Below are 23,340 nucleotides of genomic sequence, written 5' to 3' on the forward strand. Positions count from 1 at the left end.
CCTTGAGGCAGACTTGGAGGAGCCCTATTCCAGTGCGGGGTCAGCCCCAGTGAAAAGTCAAGGTGACCACAGCCCTGTCACCAGTTACCCCTAGGGCAGCCGCCCAAGGCAGCCCCCCAAGGCAGCCATGTGACTCACAGAATCTTAAATCAGCTGGCACAACACCCTGATGATACAGGCAAGGGAACTATAGGCCGGAGATGGGGAGGGACTAGTCCAAGGTCACACAGTCTCCAGGGGAAGGTTCAAGGTTAGACCCAGGGGTCCTGGCTGTTTCTTGTGGCCTCACTACACACCTCCTCTAATGAGGCCACATGGCAGATCTAGCCCAGGACTCCAGAAACTAAGCCTCATCCACCAATTCATTTGGCCACCTTAATTTCTCCAGTAGCATCTAAATTATGTGAGTGTGGAAGCCAAAGAATATAAAAAGGTGCCTTTCACAAGGGTAGGGGATTAAGAAGTACAGACTACTAAGAAAAATAAACAAGCTACAAGGATATACAGTACAATACAGGGAATATACCCAATACTTTATAATAACTATAAATGGAGCGTAACCTTTAAATTTTGTGAATCGTGTCATACACCTGAAACTTATATAATATTATACATAACCTATAACCTCAATTTTTTTTTTCTTTTGGCCATGCCACGCAGCTTGCAGGATCTCAGTTCCCTGATCAGGGACTGAACCCTGGCCTTCGCAGTGAAAGTGCCGAATCCTAACCACTAGGCCACCAGGGAACTCCCTCAATGTTTTAAAAAGGTGCCTTTCAGGGACTTCCCTGGTGGTCCAATGGGTAAGACTTCATGCTCCCAATGCAGGGGGCCCAGGTTTGATCCCTGGTCAGGGAACTAGATCCTGCATGCCGCAACTAAAGATCTCCCGTGCGGCAAAGATCGTGCATGCGGCAATGAAGATCCCATGTGCTGCAACTAAGACCCAGTGCAGCCAAATAAATCAAAATAAATATTTAAAAAATATATATAAAAAAATAAAAAGGTGCCTTTCTTGGACTTCCCTGGTGGCGCGGTGGTTAAGACTCCACCTGCAAATGCAGGGGACACGGGTTCGAGCACTGGTCCGGGAAGATTCCACATGCCGTGGAGCAACTAAGCCCGTGCACCCCAACTACTGAGCCTGCGCTCTAGAGCCCGCGAGCCACAACTACTGAAGCCCGCGCGCCTAGAGCTCATACTCCGCAACAAGAGAAGCCACCACAATAAGAAGCCCGCGCACCGCAACGAAGAGTAGCCCCCGCTCGCTGCAACTAGAGAACGTCCGCACACAGCAACGAAGACCCAACGCAGCCAAAAATAAAACATAAATAAATAAAGAAAAGGAAAATAAAAACCTGCCTTTCATATGTGAAAAACAAGTGGGCAGAGAAGGAAAAACATCATCCTGGGAAACACAGGTACCTGCAAAGTTAGCTAACTACATGAACTGCGGGAGGTGACTGAAGAGACCATGTGACTTGGAAGACAGAGGCCACACCTGCCCAAGGTAACCAAGCCCCCAGAGTTGTTACCGATCAGTGTTCTTGGCCTCCTTAATAGAAATTGATAAAAGGTCAGACAAGAAATTCAGGCAAGGCTTTATTGGGGCTCCTGCTGCAATAGTGGGGAGTGAGAACAAGTTACAGGTTCCCTTGCTGGCTCACTGAGGAGGGGTGAGCTGGGTTGGGGTGTGTCCAGGGGTCAGGCCGGAGGGGTGGCTTAGGGGATCTGTCCTCCCCTTTGCTGGTGGTGTGTGCAGAGGGCATGTGCGGTACCCTGCTTTTGCTCCCGGCTCTTCAGAAGTGGCAGTTGGGTTTTTGGTCTTTTTGTATCTTGTTGCCCATCATTTGCCCAAACTGCACATGAATGCAGTTATTTTTAGTCCCTTATAGTTTCTTTATATTTTGTTGCTCCAGGAGCCATTTGTCCAGGTACAAGCACTGCAGAAAAGGGTCTCAGGTCCCAGGTCCCAGGTCTGAGATGAACTAAGCAGGGGTCTGGAAAAAGCAGCTGAGATGACTGAAATGGAGCCTTAAAACACAGTCACACAACCTACTGTATAGCACAGGGAACTCTACTCAATGCTCTGTGGTGATCTAAATGGGAAGGAAATCTAAAAAAAGTGTGGATATATATATACGTATAACTGATTCGCTTTGCTGCACAGCAGAAACTAACACAACATTGTAAAGCAACTATACTCCAGTAAAAAGTAATTTAAAAAAAAACACACTCACACACACAACACTTTCATAGGACTGTTGTGGGGATTATGTAAGATGATGGATCATAACGTCTGGTACATAGCAGGTGTTCAAGAAATGGTTTCTGACACTAAATGCCTAAGCCATGAAGGGCCTGGTTCCCTTCTCACCCCTCTTTTACAGAACAGAGCTTACTGTATTGCAATTGTCCAGTTGCTTGCCTATTTGAGAGTAAATTCAGTGAGGGCAGCAACCACGCCTGGCTTGTTCACACATTGTAGCACCCCAGCTCCTGGCACATAATAGGTGCTCCATGCAGATTTTTGAACAAACGAAGGAACGAACAAATGAATTGAGGCAGGAGACAGATGGGCCCCAGGCTGAACAGTTTCTCCTCTGTGGACAGAAACTCCATAATAGCAGAAGCTCCATAAAAACAGGATGATGGAGGAGTTGGGCCCTGACCAGATAAGAGATAAAAGACCACCTATTCCTCATTCTTGGAATCAGGGAGACCTCCTCGACTACGCATGTGCAGAAAGGCTCCTTGGGGGCTTCCGTGGTGGCACAGTGTTTGAGAGTCCGCCTGCCGATGCAGGGGACACGGGTTCGTGCCCCGGTCCGGGAAGATCCCGCATGCTGCAGAGCAGCTGGGCCCGTGAGCCATGGCCGCTGAGCCTGCGCGTCCGGAGCCTGTGCTCCGCAATGGGAGAGGCCACCACAGTGAGAGGCCCACGTACTGCAAAAAAAAAAAAAAGAAAAAAGAAAGGCTCCTTGGAGGTCAAAAAGGGAGGAGGGGGGCACCACCTCATAGTAAGTGATGTGAAGTACCCATAGGCCTCTTCACTACAATCCATCTTGGCTAAGAGATGTGCACGCACACAGGGGAGGACCCTGAGATATACCAAATACCGACTCAGAACCAGGCAAAGCAAGATGACTAATCAAAGGAAACCCGGAAGAAATGCCCCATAAAAGTGATTCAAACCAAAAGGGTGCGATTCTCTCTATGAGTCCGCCCGTGTATCTATCCACACGTACTGTACTCTTTTTTTTCTCCTAATAAACACTTTACTTGTTTCACTACTTTCCGTCTTTGTGGGAATTCTTTTTCTGCAAAGCTGAAGAAACAAGGCCTTGCCACTGACCAGTGGTCTAGTGGCTAGTTTTCGTGCTCTCACCGCTGCGACCTAACCTCAATCACTGGCCAGGAGCTGAAACCCTCTTTCAAGCCGCTGCAAGGCGGAGGCCACCCGAGATCAGAATTAATGAATGAATGAATGACACTTCTGCTGGTCATCTTTGAAGTCCCCTCGGTTCATTCACCAACCCCCCTGATTTGTCCGCCACTAAGGGGGTTCTCAGGATGTGGGAGTGTTGAAACCTGGACAGTCTCAGGCAAACCGCACTGTGTCTCACAGAACTCAGCGACAGAGTTGAGTGACGTGATTGATTGATAAATGTTCAGGAAGAAAGGGGTTAAAATCGGGATAAGGGGCTTCCCTGGTGGCGCAGTGGTTGAGAGTCCACCTGCTGATGCAGGGGACGCAGGTTCGTGCCCCGGTCCGAGAAGATCCCACATGCTGCGAAGCGGCTGGGCCCGTGAGCCATGGCCGCTGAGGCTGCGCGTCTGGAGCCTGTTCTCCGCAACGGGAGAGGCCACAACAGTGAGAAGCCCGCGTACCGCAAAAAAAAAAAAAAAAAAAAAAAAAAATCGTATTAAGACTTGTATCAGATGGCTCCGCCCCATCATGCTCTTTGTCCCACCCCTTTCCACTGCCCTCCTTTTCAGACTCCGCCCCCTTCCTTGAGGAAGGTCACCTTCCAACGCGGGAAGCCAAGTGGGCATGCGCTGAGCCCACCGCAACTGCGCACGCTCTTGTTGGCTTTCTCCTCCTTCCCTCCTCCCCCTCAGAAAACCGGAAGCCGTCTCCCACTCGGTGGTTCCTGCGCGGCTAGCGGGTCCTCGGTGGATCCTGGCTCGGTGCCGCGGTGCTCGGCGGGACGCCGGCGGAGAGTGACAGGGGTTAAGGGGTGGGGCTCGACGTCAGGATCCAAGATGGCGGCGGTGGTCGCAGTCTCCTTGAGGCGCCGGTTCCCGGCCACAACCCTTGGCAGAGCCTGCCTGCAGGTGAGCTTCGGCTGTGGGGTGGGAAGGGCAGGGATGAAAGTCACAGAGATGGCTTGCAGTTGAGGGGGCGGCGGAGGAGATTGAGGGGAGCACAGGGCCAGGCCTCAGGGAGGAGGATACCAGTTCCCGTTTGCTCAGGGCTCTGATTTTGGACGGGAGCATACCTGCTGGTTATCTTTCTGCATCTCTCTGCAGCCTGTGAGTTGGTCTGGGCGGAGAGGACTTTTTTAGACATAAGAATAAAAAAGTTCAGAGAGGGGACTTGAATTGCCCAAGGTCACATGGCGAGCGAGTGACGACTGGCTTGGAAGCAGAATTCGAGTCCAAACATTTGGACGCCAGGCCCTTTTTCTGCCACCAAACCATCCCCTCTGAGAAAGAACCGCCGGAGCGTGAAGGATGGGGCTGGGAGGCGAGGCACTCCTCCGGGGTGCAAAGGTTGAGGGCTCAGTAAAGAGGGGAAGGGGGAAACGGAGGAAAATCCACTCAGCCCCCTGAGGATCTATCTGGGTTCCTTAAAGCAGCGTCATCCTCTCAGTATCCCTGTCTGTAAAGGACGTATCATAATACCGACAGAGTTTGGGCTTGGATCACAGGTACAGAGCTTGGCACTGCTCTTGTTTATATTATTGCGGGTGCATTGATACGTTTCCTCCACGCCCCTTGTATTGTCAGGAAACTACACACTTCTGATCTGCATTCTAAATGGAAACAGGTAGAAGGGGAAGGGAAACTGCCATTGCAATCTGTGTATATCAGGGACTGAGGTATTACAAATATCTTTCAAATCTTTTTTCCTCCTCTGGGCTCCTGAAAAAACCCTGTAAGGTGGGTGAGCAGGAATTCTAACCTCCTTTTTAGAGATTTGAAAACTGAGGCCCCAGAAAGAAGATTTTTTTACTTGCTCAAAAATATCACAGCCAAGAACCAGTTGTTCCAGGACCTAAACTCAGTGTTTTGAACATAATGTGTGAAAAATTCCTAGCACAGATCTGGGCACATGGTAGGTGTACAAGAAGTATTCGGTCCTCTCCTCTTCTTGCACTCCCATGAGAATACGTCTCATCTTAAGAAACTGCTCTGGCTGCACAGCGCCGTGCATATGGCCCATCTTCTAATGCTAGCTCTTTCCACTATGCTATACGTGAACTTAGACAAGTCATTTTACAGTCTTCCTGAGAAGGAGGGCTGAGAAAGAGGACTGCCTACCAGAACCTCAAGCTGGTGCCCTCTGAACATTAAATTGGTGATTGATAACGACATTTTTACCAGTTCCTTTTATAGCTGCTGAGCAGGCAATTAAGTTGTGAGAACCCCACCAAGGAGAGCGAGTTCTAAAGCTCAGGTCCCTCTTCCAAGCATGAATTATAGGAAAAGCTGGTTTCATAGGTCAGTGTTGCAATTCCAAGTGAGTCCATTGTAGGGCCTCCTGAGGGCAGAGAAAATAGAAGATTCCCACACACATGCACCCCCTTGTAGGAATATGCATTCAGACCCACAAAAGCCACCTAAAAAGTAATGAGCTTGGTGTATTAGCTCTGGGTATATTCAGGTTTCTAGGAGTCTAGGACACAGTAGGATTTCTCTTCTGAATTCCTTTTATTTAGTTTGCACCACCGAACCACAGTTCTGCCTGTATTTAACTGTAATGTATTAACTGTTGTTTGTGGTGTTGCCTCATTTCTTCGTCTAGACTCTGTATTCCTTGAAGGCAATTACCACCTACTTTCAGTTGTGTATATCATTGCTCCTGGCACTGGCAGGGCGTAGGATACTTATCTGCCAATCAGAATAATACGAGAACTGGTACGGTTGCCAATACTAAAAAGCAGAACTTATTTTCTGAGCCATGCTAGAAACTTGGCCCTCTAGTTAATCCTATGAGGTAGATTTTAATACTCCCGACCTTCTTACAAAAGAGGAAATAAAATCAGAAAGGTTAAGTAATTTGCCAAAGAACATCCAGCTACTAAGTGGTAGAGCTTGGATTTGAACCCATGCCACTCACACATCTAGCTCCAAGCCTGCTCCTTAAGGAAGATTTCCTAGGGACATAACAAGCTGCCTTCAGCATGATCCAGAATTCCCCCTTCTCATCCTCCGTCCGGTTTCAGTCCAGTTGTTGATGATCTTGCTTCTTCCCTTAAATTATAAACTGTGGGTTTCATCTTATCCAAGATTTCCTACAAAGGTGCGCTAAGCCTTGAATACTCACTAGTTTTGTAGATTGAGGTAGAAATGCTTTTGAAGGACCACCCCCACCCCCCCTCCCGCTCCCGCCACCTTGGTCATGGGTTTGTGGTATAAATTTCCGGACAGGCTACAAAGAAAAAAAAACTCAAATTTTTGCCCACCTCCCCACTTCCTCCTGTATATCCTCCTTTTCTGCCTGTTACTGTGGGACAGTCGGCAGCACTCCAGTAGCTGCCCTTCACTCGTGCTCTCTGTCCCACTGCTTATTCAAAGATAGCTCTCCAGGGCTTCCCTGGCAGCTCAGTGGTTAAGAATCTCCTGCCAATGCAAGGGACATGGGTTCGAGCCCTGGCCCGGGAAGATCCCATATGCCCCAGAGCAACTAAGCCCGTGCGCCACAACTACTGAGCCCACTTGCCACAACTGCTGAAGCCTGTGCACCTAGAGCCCATGCTCTGCAGCAAGAGAAGCCACGACAGTGAGAAGTCCGTGCACTGCAATGAAGAGTAGCCCCAGCTCACCACAACTGGAGAAAGCCCACGTGCAGCAACAAAGACCCAACACAGCCAAAAATAAAAAATAAAATAAATAAATAAATAAATTTATTTTTTTTAAAAAAAGATAGCTCTCCATGAGAATTCCCTGGCCGTCCAGTGGTTAAGACTCCACGCTTCCATTGCAGGGGTCATGGGTTCAATCCCTGGTCAGGGAACTAAGACCCCACAAGATTTGTATGTGAAAAAATAAAGAGGCAAAGATAGCTCTCCAGAAAGTCTCCCCTCTCCCCTGCCTTATCAGGTTTTCCTTCTCTGTTGGATCAGCAGCAGCAGCACACAGCATGGTGTAATTTCTTCCGTCTTAAAAAAAAAAAAAAGAAAAGCTGGATCCAGCCACCACCCCAGTTCTCCACTCATCTTTATAGAAAAATGTCTCAAGAGGTGTCTAAACGCGCTGACCATAGTTCATCTCCCCACATCTTCCCATGAACCTATTCCAGTCAGACTGTTCACGCTTACCACTTCACGGAAAGTACTTGGGTCAGGGTCACCAGTGACCTTGGCTTTATTAAATCCAGTGTCAGTCCTCAGTTCTCATGGTACTTTGCTCTCTGAAGCATATTGTTCACTCCCTCCTCAAAACACTTTTTTTGGCCTGACTCCCAGGACATCCCAGGCTTCAGGTTTTCCCCCTTGCACGTTGGCAGTGCTTTCTGTCTCCCTTTGCTGATTTCTCCTTTTTGCCCCAAATTCTAAATGCTGTGGCTCAGTCCTTAGGCCTCGTCCTTATAGACACTCCTTTGGGCTTTAGATACCTCCTAAACTTATGTCTCCAGCCCAGACTTCACCCCAAATCTTCAGATTCAGATGGCCACCCAACTATATTCTCAAAATCTCCTCATGGATATTTAATAAACTTTGCTTGCCTAAAACCAAAATCCTGCCACACACACCAACTTTCCCTCCCATCGCAGTTGATGGCAACTTCATCCTTCACATGGCTTGGGCCAAAAGCTTTGGAGTCATCCTTACTCTTTGCCTCACTCCCAATCTGTAAGCAAATCTGTCAGTTCCTTCTTAAAGTGTATTTAAAAACTAACTGCTTTTCACCATTTCCACAGCCACCAGCCTCGTTCAAGCCATCATCATCTCTTAGCTGATTATCGCAGTTACTTCCTGCTTTTCTTGCTTTCATCTTTGCACCTCTACAGTTGGTTCTCAAAACAGGAGACAACATGATCCTTTCAAAACTTGTCTTTGTCACTCCTCTTCTCAAAACCTTCCAGTAGTTTCCCATCTTACCCGGGGTAGAAGCAAAAGTCCTTCCAAGGCCCTGCGTGGTCTGGTTCTTCCATTAACGTCCTGATTTCCTCTCCTGTTCCTGTCCCTCTCACTCACTCCATTCTCAGCTACCACCGGCGCCTCGTTTCTCCTCAGACACATTCCCACCTGAAGATCTTTGTGCTCCGTGCTCCCTCTGCGTTCTGTGCTCTTCCCCTAGATTTATGTGTGGCTTGCTTACTCACCTCCTTTGGGTCTTTGCTCAAGTGTCAGCTTTTCAGTGAAGTCTTCCCTGGCCACCCCATTTAGAGTTGTCTCCAGGATCCCTGTTCCCCTTCTACCCCTCCCTCCACCCCCATCATGGCATTTATCACCACCTGACAAACTATAGGTTTTATTTGTGTGCGTCTCCTCCAATCACTGGGTAAGCTGCACAGGACTGGGATGTATGTCTGTTTGGTCCTTGATTCCCCCAAAGCCCAGAACAGTCCCTGGAGCATAGTAGTTGAACAAATAAGTGAATGACTATATCTGGACCAACTACCGCCTAAAATCTTGCTGATTGTATAAGTAGAGTAAAAACTTTTGCTCTGTGGATCTTTTGGGGGAGAGGAGTTATCTTTTTGTGCTGTTCTGTTTTGGATTTGCATTTTCACCACTATATAGCAGCTAAAAGGTTGGACTTTGGAGTCAGATGACCTATGTTTGAATACTGGCTCTTCTGTTATATGACCTTATTCTCATTTTTTAATTAAGAATAAAAAACTTTCCTCATAGAGATGTTGTAAAGATTAGACATAATTTAGTACGACATCTGGCACTTGGTAAGGGCTGAGTGATGAAAGCTATTATTATTACTTTCTACTACATAGACACCTACAGAACAAATTTTTAGATTTCTTTGTTTGGGGAATGTTGTTTTAATCACAGCTCCCATAATCCTGTGGATTAACTCTTAGTTCAGCCCTCAAGATGAACAAAGTTCCATCACTTTTAGAACCACAACCTGCCCTGGCCATTTTGATTTCAGTATCTTCTCTCTTCATTCCTTTTAGCCCCCCCTTACCCCACCAAATGTATAAAATACGTTGTATACAAAACTCAAAATGAATTTAAATTGTTTTGGAAAAAAATTAGTGACACTTTGGGGTACCCCAAAACTTATGTTGGGCTTTATCGCCTTCAGATATTCTGTTGTGTGGGGTTTTTGTTTGTTTGTTTTAATTTTTTTTTTTCTTTTTTTTTTTGGCTACATTGGGTCTTCGTTGCTGAACGCAGGCTTTCTCTGGTTGTGGCAAGCGGGGGCTACTCTTTGTAGCGGTGCGCGGGCTTCTCATTGCGGTGGCTTCTCTTGTTGCGGAGCACGGGCTCTAGGCGCATGGGCTTGTTGTGGCTCGTGGGCTAAGTAGTTGTGGCTCGCGGGCTCTAGAGCGCGGGCCCAGTAGTTGTGGTTCACGGGCTTAGTTGCTCCGCGGCATGTGGGATCTTCCCAGACCAGGGCTCGAACCTGTGTCCCCTGCATTGGCAGGCAGATTCTTAACCGCTGCGCCACCAGGGAAGCCCCCCTGTATATTTTTTAAAGACACTTTATCCCTTTCCCCCTACTACCTGCCTCAGGCATAGCAGCCGCCCACTCTGGGAAACAGTTGAGCAGTTTCTTAAAAAGTTAAACATATAACCACCATACAACCCAGCAATTACACTCCTGGGCATTTATCCTAGAGAAATGGAGACTTACGTTCACACAGAAACTTGTCCACAAATGTTCATTAAACTTTATTCATGATAGCCCAAACCTGGAAACAACCTGCATATCCTTCAGTGGGTGAATGGCTTAACAAACTGAGGTGCATCAGACCATGGAACACTACGTGGTAATAAAAAGAAATGACTGTTGAGGCACATAACTTGGCTGAGTCTCTAGAGAGTTATGCTGAATGGAAAAAAAGCCAGTCTCCCAAAATTACATATGAGATGATTACATTATATAACATTCTTAAAATGACAAAATTACAGAAATGTAACAGATTAGTGATTGCTAGGGGTGAAGGAGTAGGAATGGGAGGCCTGAGGGGCATGGCTGTGGCTGTAAGAGAGCGGATCTTTGCCGGGCTGGAAATAATGTTCTGTGCCTGGACTATATCAGTGGTAATACTCTGGTTATGATACTGTGCTGTAGTTCTGTACAGTGTTACCACTGGGGGAAATTGAGTGAAGAGGACACGGGATCTCAGTATTATTTCTTATAAATGCATGTGATTCTACAGTTATTTCCAAATGAGAAGTGTAATTTAAAAAACTAACAAATCTATGGGTATATGCAACAACGTGAATGAGTCTCAGAGCATCGTGTTGAGTGAAAGAAGCTAGACTCAAGATGTATTGTCACATGGCATGTATATGAAATTCTGTAAGAGGCAAATCTGTAGTGATAGAAAGCCGATCAATTGCCAGGGGTAGGGAGAGAGTGCTGACTGCAGAGAAACACTAGAGAACTTTCTGAATGGAAATATTCTGTCATAATTGTGGTAGAAGTTATATAACTTTATCAAAACTCATCAAATTATACACTTAAAATTAGTGAATTTTATTGTAATGAATATACCTCATTAAATCTAACAAAAACAAAAAAGGGGGTGTGTTAAGCAAGCGAAAGCCGCTGGAGCTAATATCTTCAAGAGGGAATTCCCTGGTGGTCCAGTGATTAGGACTCCACGCTTTCACTGCCGAGGTTGTAGGTTCCGGGCAACTAAGATCCCGAAAGCCATGCAGCGCGGCCAAAAAAAAATAATAATAATGTCTTCAGGAATCTTTTCACTTCCTCCACTTCCTCTTAAACACCACAAGGTGGCATTAGCCAAACGTTCCTGTCATTTCACATTGGAGCCCCTAGTGAAGAGTGTTCATTTGCAGAAATGACTTTCCTTTTATTAAGGATCTTAGCCAGCTTGGTGATAAGATAAAATACAACTTTCATCCTCACCTTCACTTTCATTTTCTTCATATATTCTCTTCTTTTATGCTGAGAGCTGATATTTTCAGCTTCACTTAATTTGGGGCGGTTTTTGCCAGCAAGTAATAAACTCCATTGCATTTCTTGTAATTACTCAGTTAACCTTAAGAGTTTTTACTTTCTTTAACGGTGTATAAGAGAAATAGCTGGCCTGGAATACCATCTGAATATTTCTATCTTCACCTTATAAGTGCTCTTTGGACTGGCAGGATCCCTCATCACCATAGTGGAAGCTCAGCAGGACTTGTTGAGACCTTGTTTCATCTGCCTAAATGCAAAAGGGCTTCAAGGACTGTGGGATGGGGGCAGCTTAGCATTACAGTTAAGTCCCTTACATACGAACAAGTTCCGTTCGAGAGCACGTTCGTAAGTCCGGTTTGTTCGTAAGTCCAACAAAGTTAGCCTAGGTACCCAACTAACACAATCGGCTATATTGTACTGTAATAGGTTTGTAATACTTTTCACACAAATAATACATAAAAAACAAACACAAAAGATGAAGACATTTTTAATCTTACAGTACAGTACCTTAAAAGTACAGTAGTACAGTATAACAGCTGGTGTACAGGGGCTGGCATCGAGTGAACAGACAAGAAGAATTACTGACGGGAGGAGGGAGAGGAGGTGGGAGATGGTTCCTTGCTGGAACCAGATGCACGTTCGCACGTTTGAAAGTTTGTAACTTGAAGGTTCTTATGTAGGGGACCTACTGTATACAGTAAGTTGTTAGGACTCCGCGCTTTCACTGCCGAGGACCGGCATTCAATCCCTAGTCGGGGAACTAAGATCCCACAAGCCACACAGCGCAACCAGAAAATAAAGTAAAAAAATAAAATTGTATTAAAAATTTTTAATTAACTTTAAAAAATTGATAGCCTGAGTAATGCACATTACCCTCCCTTATCCAATCAACTGAAGGCCTCAGTAGAACAAAAGGCTGACCCTCCTTCGAATAAGAGGAAGTTCCTCCTGCCTGACTGCTTTCAAACTAAGACACTGATTTTTTTTCTTGCCTTTGGACTTGAAATAACGATTCTTCCTGGGTCTTGAGCCTGCTGGCCTTTGGACTAGAACTATACCATTGGCTCTCCAGCTTGCCAACTGCAGATCTTGAGACTTGTTACCCCTGTAATCACGTGAGCCAATTCCTTATAATAAATCTCTTTCCCTATATGTGTATATATATGTATACACCATTGGTTCTGTTTCTCTGGAGAACCCTAACTAATACACCTGCCCTTAAGGAGTTAAGACGTAAAGAGAAGAAAACGGCACCAAGAAGAGACCTGAGAATGTTCACAAATGAATAATACAGTGTTTAGGAGCATGGGTTCTGGAGACAGACAGACAGACCTGGGTTCCAATCCTGGCTCCACTCACCAGCTCTGTAATCATGGGCCCATCACTTGATCTCAGAGCCTCATTTTTCTCATCTTTAAAATGAAGATTCAATGGAGTAATTAATATAAAGCATTTAATTTGGTGCCAGGCAATAATAGTGTTTTTTTTAATGAGTATAAACTTAAATATAAAACTTTTTTTTGAGCAACAGCACCCTTTTTGCAAATATGTTTTTATGGGGAGGCTGTTCTGGCTGAAGGAGTGAGGGAAGTCAGGCCTACCCTCTTAACCTTATCCTATCCCGGCAGCCCTTGGGTGGCACTCTAGGATTCCTTGGCTCGCTGTGTGAAACCCACTGGCAGGGACTGTAAGTGCCCAGGAGATGGAACAGAATCATCAGAGAGAGCAGGTCTCAGCTGTTTGTTAGTTCCCTAAATTTATTTTAAGATACAATATTCTTTATCTTGTTTCCTGCCATAATGCTATGGATGGAATGTTTGTGTTCCTCCAAAATTCATATGTGAAAGCCCTAATCCCCACTGTGGTGGTATTTGAAAATGGGGCCTATGAGAGGGAATTAGGGTTAAATTAGGTCATGAGGGTAGGACCTGTATGATGGGATTAATGCCTTTATAAAAATAGGAAAAGACATGAGATCCCTTTCCAACATGCGAAGATAGAGCAGGAATGTAGCTCTCTGCAAACCAAGAAGGTCCTCACTAGACATCAGATCTGCTGACACCTTGATTTTGGGCTTCCCAGCCTCCAAAACTGTGAGAAGTAAATGATTGTTGTTTAAACCACCCAGTCTTTGGATTTTTTTAGAATGGCCCAGACTAAGACACCTAATCTAAAAACACCAGCATCTCATTTTGACAACTGCAGTGGCTTTCTAACTGGTTTCCCCAGATGTCATGTGACAATTCTTCCTTTGTAAGCCAGTGACGTTCTTCTCAAAAAGAAAAATGATTGTGTCACCCACCTGATACATTTTTATTAGCTTCTTATTGCTCTTAGGATAAAATGAAAACTTACAAGTCTTTCTTAACTTCCTTGAGTCTGCCGCTCTTCCATCCCTTGTCAAGTCACCCTGCTTTACAGTGGACTTCTCTCTGTCCTCACAGGTGCCTGTGCTGTCCCACACCCGGGCCTCTACATGTGTTGTTCCTAGGTTTATAACACCCTGTTCTCCTTCCCCTTCATCCCTATACATCAAGCCTCAGCTTAAGTATCATTTATAGAGCCTTCCCCGACCACTTAGACTAGTGCAAGTCTCTGCTGCATTCTTCCCTCTCTACACTTTATTGTGAATATTTCATTTCTTGTTCACTACAAAGTAGATTCTATAAGGGCAAAGGCTATGTCTGTTTTATTAAGCACCATTTCACCAGCCCCCAGCACCATGTCTGGCATATTACAGGTACTTAGTATTGTGTGTTGGATATTGGATGACTGCCTATTCCAAGACTGTGTCAGTAATGTGTGGGTTTGTATCCAGTATTGCAGTTTATAGTGGCAACTAAATGAAGGACTTATCTTGCATTTTTAATGATTTTTTTTTTCCTTCTTGTGAACTTTTTAAATTTCAGGCCTGCCGTGGGGCCCAGACAGCTGCAGCCACAGCTCCCCGAATCAAGAAATTTGCCATCTATCGATGGGACCCAGACAAGACTGGAGATAAACCTCATATGCAAACTTACGAAATTGATTTGAATAAGTGAGTATCTCTCTGAAAGCTAGGTATTTGATAAATGAAGGTGAGCTCTTGATCTATTTCAGGGACATGCTTTTTCCATCCTTGGAAGGTTTAAAAACAGATTATCCAGTGGCTCTGGAATTTATCATCTATTTTTAAAACAAGGTAGATACCTGATTGAAAAACATAATACCAAGAAGAACAACTTTTACAAAATTCGTTTCCTTCCTGCAAATCAAAGCATAACAGTTTCTAGGAATACTGACAGAGATGGCATTATGCATAGTATCTGAAGTCATTAACACATTAGCAATTTAAAAATACTCAATGTTTTTATGTTAATTTATGTATATGGACCTGTGTATTCTGTAACAGTGATAAGCGGTGTAAACTTGGCTGGAATGGTGATAGGCCAAGATAGGGTGTAGTTTAAATATTAAAAATGATCCATACTTATGTATTAGTTTTCTGTTTCTGTCGTAATAATTGCCGCAAACTCAGTGGCTTAAAACAACATAGATTTATTATCTTATAGTTCTGTAGGTTAGAAGTCTGGTAAAGTTTTCGTGACTAAAATCAAGGTGTCAGCAGGCTGTGTTCCTTTCTGGAGACTAGAGAATCCGTTTTCTGCTCCTTCGAGCTGTTGGCAGAATTTAGTTCCTTATGGTTGTAAGACCGAGGTCCCTGTTTTCTTGTTGGCTAAAAGCTGAGAGCCATTCCCAGTTTTTAGAGAAACTGTATTCCTTGGCTCATAGTGCACATCTTCAAAGCCAGCAACAGCACGTTGAGTCCTTCACATTACCAGTCCTGAACCACTCCTCTTCCATCTTTAAAGAATCTCCACAGGTAGCCAAAAGGAAAGAAGAATCTAGTGGGCTGTGCTCTAGCTTCCCACCACTCCACATCTCCACCTCCCAAGTAGAACCAGCGCTGTTTTGTTTTATGATCTGTTTTATTTGTAAATGAGTAAGTATTTCTTTTGAACAAAAGCTTCTATGGCACCAAAAAAATTGTTTGAAAACCACAGGTACTTTAAATGCTTTTTTTAAACTCTATCAACACACAAACTCTTTTAATAAGATAGAGTTAATTGATATATAATCTTCTTCTCAGACAAAATTATCAAATATTCAGCAACCAAAAATTATTAATAAAATTCAAAGAAAGGGAAATTGTACAGGCCACATTTTCTGACCGTAATACAATAAAACTAAAAATTCATATTAAGAACAAAAAAACCCTAATTACTTGGAAATTTAAAGCACTCTTTTAAATAACTACTTGATTAAGGAATAATAAAAATATTATTATCAGATACTTAGAAAATAAAAACATTGCAAATTAAAACTACAGAATGTGATTAAAACTGGAAGAGTTAAATTCATAACTCTGTTCTTAACGATAAAATTTAAAGTGATTGCGTTTACTTCCAGTAATGGCAGAATAGTTTCCCTCATACTAACCCTTCAACAAATAATAACTGTACACTCTGGTTTATAAGATAAATATAAGAAGCAATGACCTGAAGGCACAGGAGAGTGACCAAAGCAGGCAGACACTGGAAGGGAGTTGACACTTGGAAGTATAGGGTGTTGCTTGGATAAATAAACGGTTTTTGCATGTTTTGTTTTGTTTTTTTTTAATATTTATTTATTTATTTTTAGCTGTGTTGGGTCTTCATTTCTGTGCGAGGGCTTTCTCTAGTTGCGGCAAGCGGGGTCCACTCTTCATCGCAGTGCACGGGCCTTTCACTATCACGGCCTCTCTTGTTGTGGAGCACAGGCTCCAGACGCACAGGCTCAGTAGTTGTGGCTCACGGGCCTAGTTGCTCCGCGGCATGTGGGATCTTCCCAGACCAGGGCTCGAACCCTCATCCCCTGCATCGGCAGGCAGATTCTCAATCACTGCGCCACCAGGGAAGCCCCCTGCATGTTTTTTTTACCTGAGGGCAAGCCCCGGTTGATGTGGGAGTGCAAGGGCTAAAACTGGATTTAAAAAAATCACAGTCTAGGGACTTCCCTGGTGGTGCAGTGGTTAAGAATCCGCCTGCCAATGCAGGGGACATGGTTTCGAGCCCTGTTCCAGGAAGGTCCCACATGCCACAGGGCAACGAAGCCTGTGCGCCATAACTACTGAGCCTACTCTCTAGAGCCTGCGAGCTACAACTACTGAAGCCCACACGCCTAGAGCCTGTGCTCCACAACAAGAGAAGCCACCGCAGTGAGAAGCCCTCACACCGCAACAAGGAGTAGCCCGCGCACCACAACAAAGAGTAGCCCCCGCTCACCACAACCAGAGAAAGACCACGCGAAGCAACGAAGACCCGATGCAGCCGAAAATAAATTTATTGAAAACAAAGACAAGAAAACCCCACAGTCTTAGTGTGGTCACTAGCTTGAATAACCAGATGATATACTTGGAAGCTACCATAGCACCAGAAAATGAGGGGGAAATCCTGGAAAGAAGTACAGAGGGGGAGCCCCAAATTCTATTTATGAACTGTGCCCAGATCTTGAGTTCAGCCATACTAATTGTTGCTTTAAAAAAAAATCAGGGGCTTCCCTGGTGGCGCAGCGGTTGAGAGTCCGCCTGCTGATGCAGGGGACACGGGTTCGTGCCCTGGTCCGGGAAGATCCCACATGCCGCGGAGCGGCTGGGCCCGTGAGCCATGGCCGCTGAGCCTGCGCGTCCGGAGCCTGTGCTCCGCAACGGGAGAGGCCACAACAGTGAGAGGCCCGCGTACTGCAAAAAAAAAAAAAAAAAAAAAATCAGGCCGTACTGAGGGCACCGGCAAAAGCGGGTGCGAGCGGGTGGCTGGTGGAGCTGGTATGTCGGGTGGGCGGGCCGGAAGCTGAGTCGCCTGAGCCCGCAGCTTCCAGCACCCTGACCCACGCTCGGCTTGTCACTGGAGGGACGGTGGAGGGGCTCGGAGCAGCCGCACAGCGAGGAGCGGCAGCAGCGGCCTCAGGTCCTGAGTCTCTATAGAAGCTGAAATCCATCAATCTCCGTTCTTCAAAATGCAATGAAATGTACCAAAGACTGTATTCCGACTGGCATGTAGGACATGCATGGAACCAGATAAAGCTGGTCTTTGGGGACACTGTCAAAACATAAAGGAGCCATTACTTTTATATACGTCGGAATCCAGAGTGGTTTGGGTACCAGGCCCTCGGAAACGATGGCTGCACTTACCTGCTGCCCAGTGTGCTGCAAAGGAAAGGAAGCCATTCATTGCTCATACACGCCAACCAGGGGTCCTTCACCATAAACAGTGGGAGCAGGATATCTTACCCAAGAGGGTTCTGTCATCCAGTGCTACATCCCCAGGAACTCCCTCCAAAAAAAGGAAGAACCTGATCCTTTACAAGACAGATCAGTTAGTCCTTACCAACGATTTAAGACAACATTTAGGGCTTCCCTGGTGGCACAGTGGTTAAGAATCCGCCTGCCAATGCAGGGGACAAAGTTTCAAGCCCTGGTCTGGGAAGATTCCACATGCTGCGGAGCAGCTAAGCCCGTGCGCCACAACTACTAAGCCTGTGCTCTAGAGCCCGCGAGCCATAACTACTGAGCCCACGTGCCACAACAACTGAAGCCTGTGCGCCTAGAGCCCATGCTCTGCAACAAAGAGAAGCCACCACAATGAGAAGCCGGCGCACCGCAACAAAGAGTAGCCCTCTCTCACTGCAACTAGAGAAGGCCCGCACACAGCAACAAAGACCCAACACAGCCAAAAATAAAATAAATAAAAATAAATAAATTTATTTTTTAAAAAAAGAAAACATTTAGATAATATGGGAAAGTTTTTATTCCAGTGCATCTAATAACTTCCGGTGTTTGGTTTGGAATGTTTTATTATGCAGCCATAAAAGGAGTGAATGTCGTTCCTTTTCTAGAACTTACTGGGTTACTTGACAGCGTAGTAAACATTCTGAAAAATTCCCAGAGTGGAAATGCACCAACAGCATATGCCCTGTTGAAGATTGCAATGCCTACGCAGTACACTGTGACCCTGGGGGGGACCTCCTTCACTGTGAAGTATCTGCGCAGCCACGGCTACATGTCGACGCCACCTCCTGTGAAGGAGTATCCGCAAGACAGGATGGAGGAGACAAAAGAGCTCCTCACAGAGAAGCTGGAGGAGACAAAGGACAGGCTCAGTGAAAAACTGCAAGAGACCAAAGGAAAGGCTTCTTTTAAGAAAAAAGTGGAATAGGGTGCCTTATATATACCAGGTTATAGACAGTTCCTGCACTTTAACCCTTGGAGACTATGGACAAAGGTACATGCTCTTGATTATTTTTTTGGTTAGCAGCCTAAATATAGCAGTTCTTTGAGGGTTAAAGAACTAAGATAACTTTTTAAAGTTAAACATCACTAGAAAAATCAGTGTTTTTTGAAAAGAAAAAATGAATCCAGTATAAGAATTTCACGTCTGTAGCAGCGTTAAGCAGTCGTCCATGTCTTCAGTCATCCTTGCTTTGTGTTTAGATGCAGCTGCTCTCTCCTTGAATAGCTGATGCAGCCCTCCACAGATTTAACTCTAGGTCTTCATCTTTGTTATTCATTGAGGTTTTAACTATATTCAGTTCTCAATGTGGAGACAAACTGTTATCATCAGAACTGTTTGTGAATAAGAGGATATTTAGTCTTTCTATAAAGACAGTATATAACGGTTACATACCAGTTAAAATGTAGGCTTCACATGAAGAAAGCTGAATGAAAATTGGGTCATGTATATGTAAATAAGATGTATTGGTTATATGTAAATGAAAAATTGACCCTTTAAAAATGATTTTTACCTGAAGCTTGCCAGAATCAAATTTTTTAAGCAAATCTGTGCAGCGTAGCACTTTCTCACCCAGAACGTAAAACTGTAATTCCTGCATCATGTCCTCTCCAACTGATCTCTCAGAGGAAAAGGGAAAATCATCACACCTTAAGTTTATGGTGGAGATCAGACACCCTTAGCAGTGCCTGGAGCTTGTGGTTCTCAGCAGTGCAGGTTTGGGAGGATGGGACCTGCCTGTCCCTGCCACCTGGTCTCCACCAGCCAGAGTCGGTCTTGATTCCATTTTGGAGTAAAATTTTAAGGTTGTAGCCGCTGTTTTCCTCTTGCATTGAAACATCCTTACTTGAGCATTTTACTTGAATTTTCTAAATAGCAAAGCTATCATTAAAACCTGCTTGGAATGAAATTCAGTCATGTCAGATGTGGAAGTTGCCGCAGTTTATGTGGGTGTGTTTGAGGATGTGTTTGTGTGTTTCCTCTTGCTCTGCCTTTACTTCAGTTCTAACCTTTGAATTGAAAGAGGGAACGGGCCTCTTTCTAGACTGTCTTTGTTATGGGTGATCTGATAAGGCAAGAGAATGCCAGAAATAGTCCCACAGGCATCACTGCTGTGAGGCCGGGTTTTCGTATTAAATACTGAGTTTGGCCAAATTTTGAGAATACGTTAAAGGGAAAATAATGTTTACATTTGATACGTCTAATCATTATATTGGCTGTGCTGTGGTTGGACTCTTCTTTGTGGGGGTGGGTGGAGTGGTGAGGGGGCAGGGCTCACTCTGCCACTTGCAGGCCTGATAAGGCAGGATGGTTTGTCTCCTGATACAGATCGAACGTGTGATTTCAAATTGACAGCACATTTTCAAATCCAAAAACAGTGAACATGTTTGAGCTTGTTTATTAAATAATTCACATTTTTGAGTATATTAAATGCTAAGATAGATATGAACGAATTTGTTTATTTTTAACCACTGAGACTGCCTGGTTTAAAATCATGTGTTATATGAAATTTACTTTTCACGTTGCATAGGGCGTGTTTTCCAATGAGGATAAATTGTGGGTTTTAGAAGCACTAATAATCCTGAGTTTCCACCTTTGGTTCAGCCCATTTGAGATTTGTTGCCATCCAGTTTCATAATTGTGTTGTGTTTGTCCAGTTACAGAAAGTGAGGCGCTGGGGAGTGCTTTGAAATTCTCTAGTGAAACATTCTCTGAAGGTGTAAAAAAAAAAAAAAAATCACTCTTCTGAGAAGCGTGATACAGTCCAGGGTTACTACAGCATGTTACTCATAAGGTCCAGCATACAACCCAAAATTACTAATCATACAAAGAAACAGTGAAAAGTGAAAAGACAATCAGTGGAGACCAGCCTTGAAGCAACCCAGTTGTGGGAACTAGCAGAAAGGATTTTAAGCAATTATAATTGTGTTCATAGATAAAGGGAGATACGCTCATGATGGGATAGGAAATCTCAGCAGAGAGTTAGAAACTATTGATAATTAAAAAGAACCAATGGAAAATCTGGAACTGAAAAATACAATATCTGAAATAGAAAATTCACTGGATAGGCTTAACAGCAGGTTGGAAATGACAGTAGGAAGATTTGGTGAACCTGAAAGTAAATTACTAGGAAGTGTCTATTCTTAAGACAAAAAGGAAAAAAAGATTTTTTAAAAAGAACCTCATTGATCCATGAAACAGTATCAGAAGGTCTAACACACGTGTAATTGGGAGTCCCAGAAGGAGTGGAGTGGGAGAATGGGCAAAAAATATATTTGAAAAGGTAATGGCCAAGAATTTCTCAAACTTGTGAAAAACATAATTTACATATTCAAGAATCTTAGTGAGGGCTTCCCTGGTGGTGCAGTGGTTAGGAATCCGCCTGCCAATGCAGGGGACATGGGTTCGAGCCCTGGTCCAGGAAGATCCCACATGCTGTGGAGCAACTAAGCCCATGTGCCACAACTACTGAAGCCTGCACGCCTAGAGCCTGTGCTCTGCTACAAGAGAAGCCACCACAATGAGAAGCCCATGTACCACAACGAAGAGTAGCCCCCGCTCGCTGCAACTAGAGAAAGCCCTCACAGAGCAACGAAGACCTAATGCAGCCATAAATAAGTAAATAGATAGATAGATTTTTTTTTTAATCTTAGTGAACTCCAAGCCCAACATAAATAAATAAATAATAAATAAATAAATAGAATCTTAGTGAACTCCAAGCAGGGTAGATATACAGAAAACCACCCAAGCACATCATAATCAAATTACTGAAGATAAAAATAAACAAAATCTTGAAAGCTATGAGAGAAAAACACATTGTATGCAGGGATATGAATGATTGTTTACTACTCATCAGAAATTACAGAAGCCAAAAGACAGTGGAATGTCTTCTCTAAGTTACTAAAAGGAAAGCTCTGTCAACTGAAATTCTGTATTCAGCAAAAAGATCCTTCAAGATGAAGATGAAATTAAGATATTTTCAGATAACAAAAAGTAAAAGGAGTCATAGCTTCCTGTACTGCATGAAAGAGGAAGTTTTTCAGGCTGAAGAAAAATAATACCAGGTGGGCCAGAGACCTATGCCACATGAAAAAGGAAGTTTTTCAGGCTGAAGAAAAATAATGCCAGGTGGAAACTCAGCTCTTAGAAAAGTAATAAAAGGCACTATATATGATAAATACAAAACCATTTTTTTGTCTTAACTTTATTAAAATAGATATGACTGTTTAAAACAAAATCATAGGGACTTCCCTGATGGTCCATTGGGTAAGACTCCACGCTCCCAGTCCAGAGGGCCCGAGTTTGATCCCTGGTCGGGGAACTAGGTCCCACATGCATGCTGCAACTAAGAGTTGGCATGCCGCAACTAAGAGTTCTCCTGCCACAAGTAAGAAGTCCACATGCCGCAACTAAAAGACCCAGCGCAGCCTAAATAAATAAATAATAACATGTTTTAAAAACAGAACAAAATTATAACATTGTCTTACATAAAATATAACATACATAGAGGTTGGAATGTTGTTACATGAAATGGTACAATATTAACTCTAAATAGACTGAAAAGTTAAGGACATATAATTCTAGAGTAACCATTTTTTTTAATGCAGAGAGATATATAGCTAAAATGGAATTGGAATATATAAATTAAATATATGTATACTAAAATGGAATTCTGAAAACATTTACTTAATCTAAAAATACTACTTAAAAGAAGGCCGGAAACAGAGAACAGGGAGAAAGTGTTGGGACAGATAGTAAAATGATAGACCCAAATCCAACCATATCAATAAGTACATCAAATGAAAAGAGACTAAACACTCCAGTTAAATGGCAGAGATTGTCAGAATAAGTAAGTACATCAAATGAAGAGACTAAACACTCCAATTAAATGGCAGAGATTGTCAGAATAAGTAAGTACATCAAATGAAGAGACTAAACACTCCAATTAAATGGCAAAGATTGTCAGAATAAGTAAAGAAGCAAAGCCCAACCACATGCTATTTACAAAAAAATGCACTTTAAAAATTTTTTTGGCCACACTGTGGGGCATGCAGGATCTTAGTTCGCCGACCAGGGATCGAACCCTCACCCCCAGCAGTGGAAGTGTGGAGTCTTAACCACTGTACTGCCAGGGAAGTCCCCCCAAATGCACTTTAAATATAAAGACACAGATAGGTTGAAAGTGAAAGAGTGGAAAACAATATACATGCAGTCTGCATTAAACATAAAAAAGAGTGGCTATGGTAATATCAGATAAAGTAGACTACAAGGCAAAGAACACTACTGGAAATAAGAGGGAACATTTCATAATGATAAGGGGATCATTTTATCAGGAAGACATAACAATCATAAATGTGATTATGAAATACACATTCTTTTTAAGTGCACATGCTACATTCACTAAGATACTGGGCCATAAAACAAATTTCAATAAATTTCAGAAAGTTGGAATCTTACAGGGTATAATCTCTGACCACAGTAGAATTAAAATTTAAAGCAGTAACAGCAAGATATTTTAGGTATCAAAGCAGAAATCACAAGGGAAATTAGAGAAGATATTGAACTAAATGATAATGAAAATATAGCATTTCAAAATATGCAAGATGCATCTAAAGCAGTGCTTAGGGGGAAAATTATAGCTTCAAATGCATACATTAAAAGAAAAAAGGTTTAGAATCAATGATCTAAGATT

The 23,340-nt window shown here is 43.7% G+C and overlaps 1 protein-coding gene and 1 pseudogene across 2 annotated transcripts in view; both read left to right on the plus strand.

The window, feature by feature from the left end:
* Positions 1-4,207: 4,207 nt before the first annotated feature.
* Positions 4,208-23,340, plus strand: part of SDHB (succinate dehydrogenase complex iron sulfur subunit B) — a 34,699-nt gene continuing 15,566 nt past the window's right edge. Inside the window, exons 1-2 of the mRNA XM_082833617.1 lie at positions 4,208-4,338; positions 14,253-14,380. Of these exons, the coding sequence (XP_082689743.1) occupies positions 4,267-4,338; positions 14,253-14,380 (200 nt within the window). The 5' untranslated portion in view covers positions 4,208-4,266. The remainder of the gene's footprint in view (positions 4,339-14,252; positions 14,381-23,340) is intronic.
* LOC309957351 (protein FAM210A-like) lies at positions 17,392-18,622 on the plus strand (annotated as a pseudogene). Its single transcript has 2 exons — positions 17,392-17,771; positions 18,149-18,622. The product of its transcript is annotated as a protein FAM210A-like (transcript).

This window comes from Leucopleurus acutus (assembly GCF_964270905.1).
Source record: "Leucopleurus acutus genome assembly, chromosome: 2".
Classification (NCBI taxonomy): Eukaryota; Metazoa; Chordata; class Mammalia; order Artiodactyla; family Delphinidae; genus Leucopleurus; species Leucopleurus acutus.